Source organism: Symphalangus syndactylus, chromosome 11 (genome assembly GCF_028878055.3).
Source record: "Symphalangus syndactylus isolate Jambi chromosome 11, NHGRI_mSymSyn1-v2.1_pri, whole genome shotgun sequence".
NCBI classification, from domain to species: Eukaryota; Metazoa; Chordata; class Mammalia; order Primates; family Hylobatidae; genus Symphalangus; species Symphalangus syndactylus.
Genome location: NC_072433.2, coordinates 118,148,733 through 118,161,489, shown reverse-complemented (window position 1 = coordinate 118,161,489; position 12,757 = coordinate 118,148,733). Strand labels below are relative to the sequence as shown.

The 12,757-nt window shown below is 36.7% G+C and overlaps 1 protein-coding gene across 6 annotated transcripts in view; it reads right to left on the bottom strand.

The window, feature by feature from the left end:
- The window catches only part of LYRM7 (LYR motif containing 7), a 55,409-nt gene that overhangs the window by 37,355 nt on the left and 5,297 nt on the right, over positions 1 to 12,757 (bottom strand). For 4 of the 6 annotated variants that reach the window (XM_055299354.2, XM_063612398.1, XM_055299353.2 and 1 more), the window contains exons 2-4: positions 8,049 to 8,121; positions 5,841 to 5,911; positions 133 to 214 (exon numbers count right to left, since the gene is read on the bottom strand). In XM_055299354.2, coding sequence (XP_055155329.1) covers positions 133 to 214; positions 5,841 to 5,911; positions 8,049 to 8,121 — 226 coding nt within the window. The remainder of the gene's footprint in view (positions 1 to 132; positions 215 to 5,840; positions 5,912 to 8,048; positions 8,122 to 12,757) is intronic. The other 2 variants (XM_063612397.1, XM_063612396.1) reach the window with 1 other exon arrangement.

Below are 12,757 nucleotides of genomic sequence, written 5' to 3'. Positions count from 1 at the left end.
AATATATATGCTGTATACCACATTGTCTGGCAAAATCAAGCTGTTTTACCACTCAGCATTACATGTGCTATAATTATTCAATATTTTAAAACACATTGCAGTTAGAAATCATTTTTCTTTAATTTTACTTACTCAGTGTATTGTGGTCTGTGTGAATACCTTGTATAACAGATGTTCTGAGTAATAATTCAACATCAGAACCTATTTTCATTAGCTGTTAAGAAAACCAAACAAATAGAGTAAGTCCTTTAGGTGTTTCATATGAATGTACTGTTTTTGAAAACGATAGTTTTACTATAATTTCTTTTCAAGTAATACAGTAGTTTCCCCTTGTCTGCAGTTTCAGTTACCCGTGGTCAACTGCGGTCTGAAAATATTAAATAGAAAATTCCCAAAATAAATAATGTATAAGTTTTTAATCACATGTCACTCTGAGTAGCATGATGAAATCTCATGCCATCTGCTCCAGGCTGTCTGGGATGTGAATCATTTATTTGTCCAGCATATCCATATTGTATACACTGTCCACCTGTGGTCACTTAGTAGCCATCTTGGCTATCAAGATTGACTGTTGCCACACTGCAGTGCTTATGTTCAAGTAACTCTTATTTTACTTAATAATGGCTCCAAAGCACAAGAGTACTGTGTCTAATTTATAAATTAAACTTTATCATAGGAAAGTATATATAATAAAAACATAGTATATAGGATTTGGTACTATCAGAGATTTGAGGCATCCACTGAGGATCTTAAAATGTATCCCCCAACGATAAAGAGGGACTACTGTACTGCTTTTAACTTTTTATAACTATTCCAACTAGTATAGAAAGCTCAGATATGCATATAGTTTTAACTTTTATCTATCAATTCTATATTTTCTTCCAAAACAGATTTAGAGTATTTTTTGTTACAATGTGTATTTTTAAGTGTGTTTAAAATGCACATTTTTGGGAGGGCAGTTGAATCTTTCTTTTATAGAGTTAGATGTTCAGAACACTTGAACTCCAACTTTGGCTGTATCATTAAGTGTATGGCCTTGGGTTAATCACCTACTCTGAGTTTCAGACCTCATCAAATAATATGTACTTGAGAGACCCTGAGACCCTTTCAGGGATCTGTGAGGTCAAAATTACTTTCAAAACACTACAGCCTTCTGCATGGTTTGAGTTGTGAGCAGTAGAGATTTCTCCATCAAAATACCATTTTTTACCTTTACAGAACCACTGACAAATTAAGATTATTCAGACTTAGCTATTTGGCAGATATTTTCTTATTTTCTTAGAAAAGTAGAGTGTGTCACTTCAAAGAAAACAACTGACAGTATTTGTTGACAATGACAAAACTGAAGCTTTCAAGCAAATATCAGAATTCTGGAGAACTTGTATCTGCCAGGGTAAGCTTGATAGCTTCACAATACTAAAACATTTTTTTCTTGCTTTGTTTTTGAGACAAGGTCTTGCTTTGCCACCCAGGCTGGAGTGCAGTGGTGTAATCATAACTCACTGCAGCCTTGAACTTCTGAGCTCAAGTGACCCTCCCACTTCAGCCTCCTAAAGTGTTGGGATTACAGGTGTGAGCCACCATGCCCAGCCTTAAAGATTTTTCTGATGAGATGGATACTAGTATTGATAGATATAATTTTAAAATATGTAATGAACTATGTCAACATCTGGAATATCTGTAGTATTTAATGAACCCATATTTTCTAAATCATCACTGCATGATGTTACAAAGTCATGCATGGGTAAAAAATCCATTCACAGGGAAATATCAATTAAAGTTCATTGGTCTACCTAAATGAAGCTTTGAGGGCATGTGAGAGAATATCCCAAGAAGAGGCAACAGCATAAAAACCCTAAGTAAAGAAACTTTTTGGTAAATTCAAGGACCCTCAAAGAAGGGGCTGAGATTGGAAGAGTGAGGGGGATGTGGTTCAAGTTGAGGTGGCAAGGTAGCAAAGGTTAGATGACAGACAGTCTTGTAGGTCATGTTAGGCACTTTAGATTTTTCTTGAATGAGATGAAGAGTCATGGGGTTCTGAGTAGCAGAGTGCTGAGATACGCCTTTTTTTTCTTTTTTTTAAAGTTTATTCTGTTTTTAAAAGTACTGAGAATAGGCTGTAGGGAGTGTGGCTGGAAGCTGGAGGCCCATTAGGAGGCTGTTGTAACAAGAGAGATGATGGTGGCTTGGACTCGAACATAAGGACAGGGAGGATAAGAAGTAGTTGAGTTCTGTATATATTAATATTTTGAGATTTAAGTCAACAGGATTTGCTATCAGATTGGATATAAGTGTGAGAGAAGAATAGCAGTCAAGAAAGCACCAAGGTTTTTGGTCTGAGCATCAAAAGGAGGGAGCTGGAATTAACTGCCATGGAGAGAGCTGTGGGGAAGCAAAGCCTCATCTCCTGACACCTGGGAAGGGGCTTAGCAGGGCAGAGAAGGAGAAAATAATGGGTCTCCTCAGCAATTGGAGGTACATAAACTGAGTCAAGTCCTAGATATAAGGCTGGAAACAAGGCTAGTTGAGGAATAAGGGATTAGGGGGGTCCAGAGGAGATGAGGAGGAGGTGGTCTGCATGAATCCTGGAACCACCCCCCCTCCAAAAAAATTCCACTGGTCTGACAGATAACAGAGTTGCACATTGGAACTAACCTTTAACTGGGTGACACAGTGAGACTCCGTCTCAAAAAAAAAAAAAAAAAAAGAAATTACCTCATGTCAAGGCGTAGTATTAAAAAATATTCACAATTATGTGGCTTATGCCTGTAATCCCAGAACTTTGGGAGGCTAAGGCAGGAGGATCGCTTGAAGCCAGGAGTTTGAAACCAGCCTGGGCAACAAAGCAAGACCTCCTCTCTACCTAAAAAAATAAAGAAAAGAAAAAAAAATCACAATTATCTAACTGTTCTACTCTTTTCCAACTACAAATCTGGTGAGGCTGAATTTTCTTCATATACTTCAACCTAAAAAACATATTGCAGGGGGCTGGGCACAGTGGCTCACGCCTATAATCCCAGCACTTTGGGAGGCTGAGGCGGGTGGATCACCTGAGGTCAGGAGTTCAAGACTAGCCTGGCCAACATGGTGAAACCTGTCTCTACTAAAAATACAAAAATTAGCTGGGTGTGGTAGCATGCACCTGTAATCCCAGCTACTGAGGAGGATAAGGCATGAGAATTGCTTGAACCCAGAGGTGGAGGTTGCAGTGAACTGGGATCATGCCACTGCACTCCAGCTTGGGCAACAAGAGTGAAACTCCATCTCAAAACAAAATGGGAGAAAATTTTCGCAACCTACTCATCTGACAAAGGGCTAATATCCAGAATCTACAATGAACTCAAACAAATATACAAGAAAAAAACAAACAACCCCATCAAAAAGTGGGCAAAGGACATGAACAGACACTTCTCAAAAGAAGACATTTATGCAGCCAAAAAACACATGCAAAAATGCTTATCATCACTGGCCATCAGAGAAATGCAAATCAAAACCACAATGAGATACCATCTCACACCAGTTAGAATGGCCATCATGAAAAAGTCAGGAAACAACAGGTGCTGGAGAGGATGTGGAGAAATAGGAACACTTTTACACTGTTGATGGGACTGTAAACTAGTTCAACCATTGTGGAAGTCAGTGTGGCGATTCCTCAGGGATCTAGAACTAGAAATACCATTTGACCCAGCCATGCCATTACTGGGTATATACCCAAAGGACTATAAATCATGCTGCTATAAAGACACATGCACACGTATGTTTATTGCGGCACTATTCACAATAGCAAAGACTTGGAACCAACCCAAATGTCCAACAACGATAGACTGGATTAAGAAAATGTGGCACATATACACCATGGAATACTATGCAGCCATAAAAAATGATGAGTTCATGTCCTTTGTTAGGACATGGATGAAACTGGAAATCATCATTCTCAGTAAACTATTGCAAGGATAAAACACCAAACACAGCATGTTCTCACTCATAGGTGGGAATTGAACAATGAGAACACATGGACACAGGAAGGGGTGGGGGGAGGGAGGAGGGATAGCATTAGGAGATATACCTAATGCTAAATGATGAGTTAATGGGTGCAGCACACCAACATGGCACATGTATACATATATAACAAACCTGCACATTGTGCACATGTACCCTAAAACTTAAAGTATAATAATAATAAAATAAAATGAAAACAAAAACAAAAACAAAACAAAAACAAAAAAACAATACCACTCTTCTCACTAAATTTTTTAAAAGTTATTTTTCATAAATATCATGTTACTTTTTAACATATGATAAAATTGTTATTTTAAAATGAATTAATATATATTTTTAAAAATTCTCAGTTTACATTTCTAATACGGTAAATAATGATATAAACAAAGCTTTTTGGGGTCCTCAATTTGTAAGAGTGTAAAGGTTCTTTGAGATGACCAAGTTTGAGAACTGCTGGTCTAGACAGGATGCCTGAGACTCCTTTTAGTGCCAAGACTCTATCAACCCTCTAATTAACAATGCAATTATTTAAAAATTACTAAAATCTTAATATTTTTCAGTTGCAGAAAGTACAAAATATACATTTGTATATAACAAATATGGAATTTCTAGATTGCTTAATGTTAAATTAATGCTCTATAAGTAAAATTAATTTGGGAGATTGTAGTTCATTTTCCCAGTTTACTTGATATAAACAGACCTCAATTTAAAAGTCTTTAATCATAATTTCAAAATTAAAAAATCATATTGTTATGAATTAGTCTACTGAATAGCAAACAGTACAAACTTCCTCATATACCTTTTAACCTCCCTTCAAGTCATGAGTTGATTATACTGTCATTTTAATTTCTGCCATGAATAAAAATTACATATTCTCTATCTGCCCTATCATGTTTCAGCAAAATCTTTCCCTTTTTGTTTATTTTATAGAGAGGGAATACTTAGGCTATCTCATTTTGTCTCATGAGCTCCATTATTACAGGTATTTACTATTTCAAAAATAGCATTTTCTCTACTAAATATAAATGCATTTTTTATCAGTTTTTTTTTTTAAACATCTGGAAATTCTATAAACATGGAAGAATTTCTCTAGTTTGTACCTTCCTTTAAAAAGGATTCTTTTTAAAGGAATCAATTCTTGGAACCATAACTATCTTGAAAATTATTTTCCATTTTTTTGTTTTGTTTTCTTCCTAAGGGTCCTTTCTTTACCTTTATATAGTTAGACATAGGAAGCTGAGGACAGAGATAATATGTATATGCCAGAATACATAATATATAGGAGAAGAAAAATTGTGCATTTTTTTAATGAACTTTTACTAGGAGTATTAGGGAGCTGAGAAAGTAGTGTCTGTATAGTGTCTTCAACCAGAGCAAGTGACCAAAATGCAAATACAGAAAGCAAAGCAAGAATAGTTCGTACTGTGGCTGTTTGTCATTGCCAAGATGGGATTAAAAATAAATAAATAACTGCTTAGTTCAGTTAAGAGTAGAAGGTTTCCTCTGTAGTTCTGAGTTACTACAACACTCATTCTCTTTAGTTCCAGTCATTTGCTTTAAGTGAAGATAGAATTTCTGTAGGTTTCTGGGTTTGTTCGGCTGTTCTGGCTTTGATCATGGCTATTTCCATGTTCTGTTCATGGGGTACCTTGCTGTATTTTGGTGTTGGCAGATGACCCTGAGGAGGTGAGCCATACCGAATAAGTGAAGGTTATCTACAGTTGTGATGGCCTTAACTATCAAGTAATGGTTTTTATTTTACATAACACCTCTATCTTCATCATTTCCTCTTTGACAAGATCATTGTGTAAGTTTTACTATAATTGGAAAAATTACTGTACCTCTTCTATTTTCTTAGGAGAAGTTTCATTTTTATTATTTTTGAATTCTTCATTTATCTTTATTCTGGCTGCTACAAAGAGAAAAATACATATAGTTATTTGCTTTTGTAATCTATAATTCCTATCTCAATAATTTACACGTTATTCACTATGAATGGCTACTTCTCTAGTATAGAAATTGCCCTCAAGAAAAACAAAGCATAAGAATAAGAAATTTATTAATGAAGCCTTTGGACAGCTTTTGACAGGGTGACAAGTTTGTAGGTAAACCTACTATAAACCTTTGGCACTCTAATATTTTTTCTTCCACTGATTTTTACTCTCAAATTCATTTGTATACCTATAGCTATTGAATTACAATAAATCTAATTTAATGTTTTATTTTTACAAATCTAAGGATTTCTATTAAAATGCTTTTTTAAGATGGTAAAATTCAATACATACAAGTATGTTAAACTACATACACACATACACAAAGATTGGCAGCAAACAGGATATATGTGTACATATATGTAAAATTTTAAGAGTCTTGGCTGACATATAAAGTGAGTGACAAATAAAACTTTTGTTTACATATACCACTGAGAATTTGATATCATTATAGCAGCATACTTTGGTAGAATCTCACTGGCCTTATTGTGCTGCTGTGAGCGTTTAATGGAACAATCCATATAAAGTGCTTAGCAAATATGCAACAAATTGTTAGGTGTTCTTATAACTATTCCACTTAAAAAATTTAAAGCAACAAAAATATTCCATGTTGATAATTACCATAAAAACTTCCTTCTATGTTGTGTGTGTGTATATATATACATATATATGTTTATATATATACATGTTTATATATATATACATATATGTTTATATATATACATATATATGTATATATATACATGTTTATATATATATACATATATATGTATATATATACATGTTTATATATATATACATATATGTTTATATATACATGTTTATATATATACATATATATGTATATATATACATGTTTATATATATATACATATATATGTTTATATATGTTTGTGTGTGTGTGTGTGTATATATACATATATATATATATATATATTTTTTTTTTTTTCAGATGGAGTCTTGCTTTGTTGCCCAGGTTGGAGTGCAGTGGCGTGAGCTTGGCTCACTGCAACCTCCACCTCTGGGTTCAAGCAATTCTCCTGCCTCAAGGGATTACAGGTGTGTGCCACCATGCCTGGCTAATTTTTGTATTTTTGGTAGACGCGGGGTTTCAACATGTTGGCCAGGCTGGTCTCTAACTCCTGACCTCAAGTAATCCGCCTGCCTCGGCCTCTCAAAGTGCTGGGATTAAAGGTGTGAGCAACCAAGCCCAGCCTATGTTGCATATATTTCAATACGTAAGGTGGTTTAGAGTTTGGACTTTTGAATCAGACTGCGTAGACTAAATCCCAGGTCCACCTTTTACTAAGTATGATGTGGGATAGATATTTTCACGTTTTGTCAATTTTCTCATTTGTAAAAATAGGAATTATAATAGCAACTATCTTACAGAAATGTTATGAGAATTAAATCAGGAATTCATGTAAAGTACATATAATACAATACACATATCTTATTCGTTCAGAAATTATTTTTGATGAGTTACAAAAACTTAAATCCCTGGAAACAGTGGGGACACTTTACCTAGGTGCACTCTTAAGGAGGTTTAGAAATGTATGAGGAGTGGAACTGAACATGAATAACACAGAACCTAAATTTCAGAGCCTGTGACTTCCAGATAAAATGGAAACTAATTAAAACAGGGAGATACTGAATTTGGAATCATTTGGGATGGATTCTCTTTCATAGCTGCTCTTTTAGACTGACATAAGACATTAACAACACGGTAATATCTGGTCCTAGAGAGTGTGAAAATTGGATTATGTAACAGAAAGTTCAATGGCTTGAATATAAGGCAAGCAATGATAAACACTGAAACTCTGGTCCGTTGCCTTTTTTTTTTGACCAACTCTTTATGAAGACTTGATCTTTAAAAATTTTTCTTTGAGTAGATATTTCTCAAATAAGTGTAATATAAACTAATCTTTATAAAAGATATTAGAGAGAGGTAGTGAAGGTCATTCCCTAAGATGGGTCTTGACCACACAGGGTTTCTCAGATAGATTAGTAGTCATCTAAAAAGTAGACTGGCTCCAAAGGGGTAAAGAACATACTTACCTTCTAATGCTCTGGCATCATTTTTAAAAACTTGTTGTCTGGTCCTGTGCAGTGTTTTAAAGAGCTGTAAAACCTGTTAAGAAAATCAGAATTCAAGGCTGCGCACAGTGGTTCACGCCTGTAATTCCAGCACTTTGGGAAGTTGAGGTAGCAGGACTGCTTTAGCCCAGGAGTTCAAGACCCTGGGCGATGGTGAGACCCCCATTTCTACAAAAAAAAAATTTTTTTTGAACATGGAGTCTTACTGTGTCACCCAGGCTGGAGTGCAGTGGCATGATCTTGACTCACTACAACCTCCGCCCCCTGGATTCAAGCGATTCTCCTGCCTCAGCCTCCCGAGTAGCTGGGATTACAAGCACCTGCCACCAAGCCCGGCTGATTTTTGTATTTTTAGTAGAGACAAGGTTTCACCATGTTGTCCCAGCTGGTCTCAAACTCCTGACCTCAGGGGATCCACCCGCCTTGGTCTCCCAAAGTGCTAGGATTACAGGAGTGAGCCAGTGCACCTGGCCAAAATATTTTTTAAAAATTAGGCCATGGTGGTGTGCACCTGTGGTCCTAGCTACTTGGGCAGCAGAGGTGGGAGGATTGCTTGAGTCCGGGAAGTTGAGGCTCAATGAGCTCTGACTGCACTACTACACTCCAGCCTGGGTGACAGAGCAAGACCTTGTCTCAAAAAAAAAAAAAAAAAGAAAAGAAAAAGAAAATCAGAATTCAGACTTCAAAAGGAAAACATTTCACATTTTACACAAATTGTATTACAAGGATTAAACAGTATTCCTTTTCTGTTTGTTTCATAGACTATTTTTAAAAATAGTTGGTGAAAACCAGGCCTTGCCAAAATAACTTTCCTTTGATTATTTATCTCTACATTAAAAACATTTTTAGCCTTATTTACAAAAATAATACAAAGTTCTTTGAAATAAATAAAACAATATAAGGATGGTTAAAAAGTTAATAATCTTGGCCGGGCGCAGTGGCTCAAGCCTGTAATCCTAGCACTTTGGGAGGCCGAGGTGGGCGGATCACGAGGTCAGGAGTTGGAGACCATCCTGGCCAACATAGTGAAACCCTGTCTCTACTAAAAATACAAAAAAAAAAAATTAGCAGGGCGTGGTGGCAGGCGCCTGTAGTCCCAGCTACTCGGGAGGCTGAGGCAGGAGAATGGCGTGAACCCGGGAGGCGGAGCTTGCAGTGAGCCGAGATGGTGCCACTGCACTCCAGCCTGGGGGACAGAGCCAGACTCTGTCTCAAAAAAAAGTTAATAATCCTCATGCTAAAAACCAGTCTGCTACTTTACCAGTATGGTATGAATCTGTTCTCATTTTTCTTAACCTATTGAAGTTTTAATCTGCTCTTAATATCATACACACACATATACAAAATTATAAATTTATTGCATCTTAAAAGAGGCCACAGAAGGAAGATGTTTTAGACAATTTAGACAAATTTAATTACTTTTTTTTTTTGAAACGGAGTCTCACCTTGTCACCCAGGCTGGAGTGCAATGACACGATTTCGGCTCACTGCAACCTCCGCCTCCTGAGTTCAAGCGATTCTCCTGCCTCAACCTCCAAAGTAGCTGAGATTACAGGTGCACGCCACCACGCCCAGCTAATTTTTTGTATCTTTAGTAGACACGGGGTTTCACCGTGTTGGCCGGGCTGGTTTTGAACTCCTGACCTCGTGGTCCACCGCCTTGGCCTCCCAAAGTGCTGGGATTACAGCCGTGAGCCACTGCGCCTGGCCCTTTTAATTGCTATTTCATAAAAGATAAGTGAAATGTTGAGACTTATGAATATTCTGAGTCTATATTAAAAAAAGAGAAAAGAGGCTGGCATTTTGGTAAAAGACAGATTGTGAAGAGGCTTTAGTGATAGGCTGAGGTCACTTCACACTTCTCAAGTCCAAAAAGGTACTCAATATTGTTCTCTCGCCGGGCGCGGTGGCTCACGCCTGTAATCCCAGCACTTTGGAAGGCTGAGGCAGGCGAATCACGAGGTCAGGAGATCGAGACCATCCTGGCTAACACGGTGAAACCTCGTCTCTACTAAAAATACAAAAAATTAGCTGGGCGAGGTGGCGGGTGCCTGTAGTCCCAGCTACTCGGGAGGCTGAGGCAGGAGAATGGCGTGAACCCGGGAGGCGGAGCTTGCAGTGAGCCGAGATCGCGCCACTGCACTCCAACCTGGGCGACAGCGAGACTCCGTCTCAAAAACAAACAAAAAAATATTGTTCTCTCAATACTGCTCTTCCTCCAGTCTTCTCTATTTTACTTATTGGAGGCCACCAAGTTTCTGAAGCCAGAAATCTGTAGGTCATCCTTTTATTCTACCTTACTCTTGTTGTGGAAACTTTAGGAATGTCTCTGTAATCTTTCTTTTATTCTCTATCAACAAAACCACTTACGTTCAGGCACTCCCCATCTCTTAGACTACTTACAAAGGTTTGTCACTTTGCCACCACACCTTCCTGTCCTCCAGTCTGTTCTACTAATAATATCTAACATTTACTAAGCATACTGTGTGCTAGACACCATTTTAAGTGTTTTACATATATTAGAAAACCTGTAACATCAAAGGCAGACATGAAAACAGAAATAAGAAACACAGCAAAAAAACTTAAAAATAAAAACCAAGCAGCCATAAAAAACTTCCTCAGAAACATGTTATTGCAGAGATGGAATCACATCAATGAAAAGCTATGGTAACTTTAAAAACAAACATTCCAAAAACTCCCAAAAGCTCTTGGCTATCAAACAGGTGAAAGTAAGGATTAAGTTGAGAAAAATTGCCCAGAATGTAGAATAAAAGTTCAGAAACAGAAATTGAGGAGAGGAAAGATAAGAAAATTAAGGGAGAAGGCCCAACAGCTAGATTAGCAGAAGGGCCAACAAGAGAGAAAAGAGAAAAGGGAGGGAAGAAATTTTAAAATTTTCACTTAATATTTGGGTAAAAGGGAAGAAAACAAATTTCACCAAGTAAGGCACATGAATTACAAGATAGAAAGGGTTCCACCAAGAGCCCAACATAAAACTCATAACAGCACAGCATGATGTAAGTTCAGTGCAATGCTGATAATGAGAAAAATCTCAAAGAATAAATATTTCACACGTAAAGGATGGAAAAAATCAGAATGGTACCTGATTTCTAAATAGCACCACTGTAAGAAGACAATGGAATAACATATTCAAGTTTTGAAAAAATGTCTGCTTTAGAACACCATAGATACTCAAACTATCACTCAAAGACATGGGCAAATACATATTTTCAGAAATGCAAAGTCTCTTATCTGTCATACACACTTTATTGGAAAGCTACAGAAGAATATGCTCCACCAAAATGAGGAAATGAACCACAAAAGGAAAAGACATGGGAATCCAGGAGACAGGTGGTCTAACATGGGAGAGGCAAAGATTATGGGGAAGGACAAATGCTAGTCAACATTTGTGCAGCCAGCCTAGAAAGCAACTAGGCAGGACTATAGCAAAAGACTGAATTGCTCCAGAAAAGGTATTGCTAGGAAAAATGAAACTGGTAGACTGGTTTTGCCTAGAATTTGGGAATAGATATCTAGGGGGATATTTTTAAAAAGTAATAATTTTTAAAAGGCAGTTATTAATTTAAAGATGAAGAATTGGGAAAAAAGACAATCATATAATGTACTTAAAGGGCTCAGCTGTGGGTAATTTTTATAGCAATAATAACTAACATCAAAGATGTTAAACTACTAGGTGCTAGTAGAACTGTGAGGGCAGATGTTTGCTTTATAGGACACAAATGAGAAAATGTGATATATATACATCATGGAATACTAAAAAAGAATGAAATCATCTCCTTTGCAGCAGCTGCTGGAGACCATTATCCTAAATGAAATAACTCAGAAACAGAAAATCAAATACTGCATATTCTCACTTATAAGTAGGTGCTAAACAAAGGGTATACATGGACAGAACGATGGAAATAATAGACAGTGGGGACTCCAAAAGGGAGGAGGATAGGAAGGGGTTGAGGGTGGAAAAATTACCTATTGGGTACAATATTCATTATTTGGGTGATGGGTTCACTAGAAGCCCAAACCTCACCATTATGTAATTTACCCATGTAATAAACCAGCATATGTACTCTCTGAATCTAAAATAAAATTAAGAAAAATAAAAAGTCAAAGGATTTGAATAGATATTTCTCAAAAACAAAACAAAACCAAACCAAACCCATAAATGGCCAATAAGCCATGAAAAGATGTTCAATGTTATGTGCCATCCGGAAATACAAATCTAAACCTCAATCAGATACCATTTCATCCCAGTAGAATGGCTACCATAAAAAAGACAGTCAATAAAAAGAGTTGACAAGGACATGGAAAAATAGGAATTCTTATACACTGTTTGGCATTTAAAATGGTACAGCTGCTTTGGGAAACAGTTTGGCAGTTGCCAAAAAAAGTTAAACCTACAGTTATCTTATGACCCAGAAATTCTACTACTAGGTATATATTCAAGACAAATGAAAACATGTTCACACAAAAACATGTATGCTAATGTTCATGGTAGTATTATTCATAATAGTGAAAAAGTAGAAATAACCTAAATGTCCATGAACTCATGAACGGGGAAGTGAAATGTGAAATATCCTTATTAATAAGAGCTTAATTAGCTCTTAATAAGCTAATACAGGCTGGATGCAGTGGCTCACGCCTGTAATCTCAGC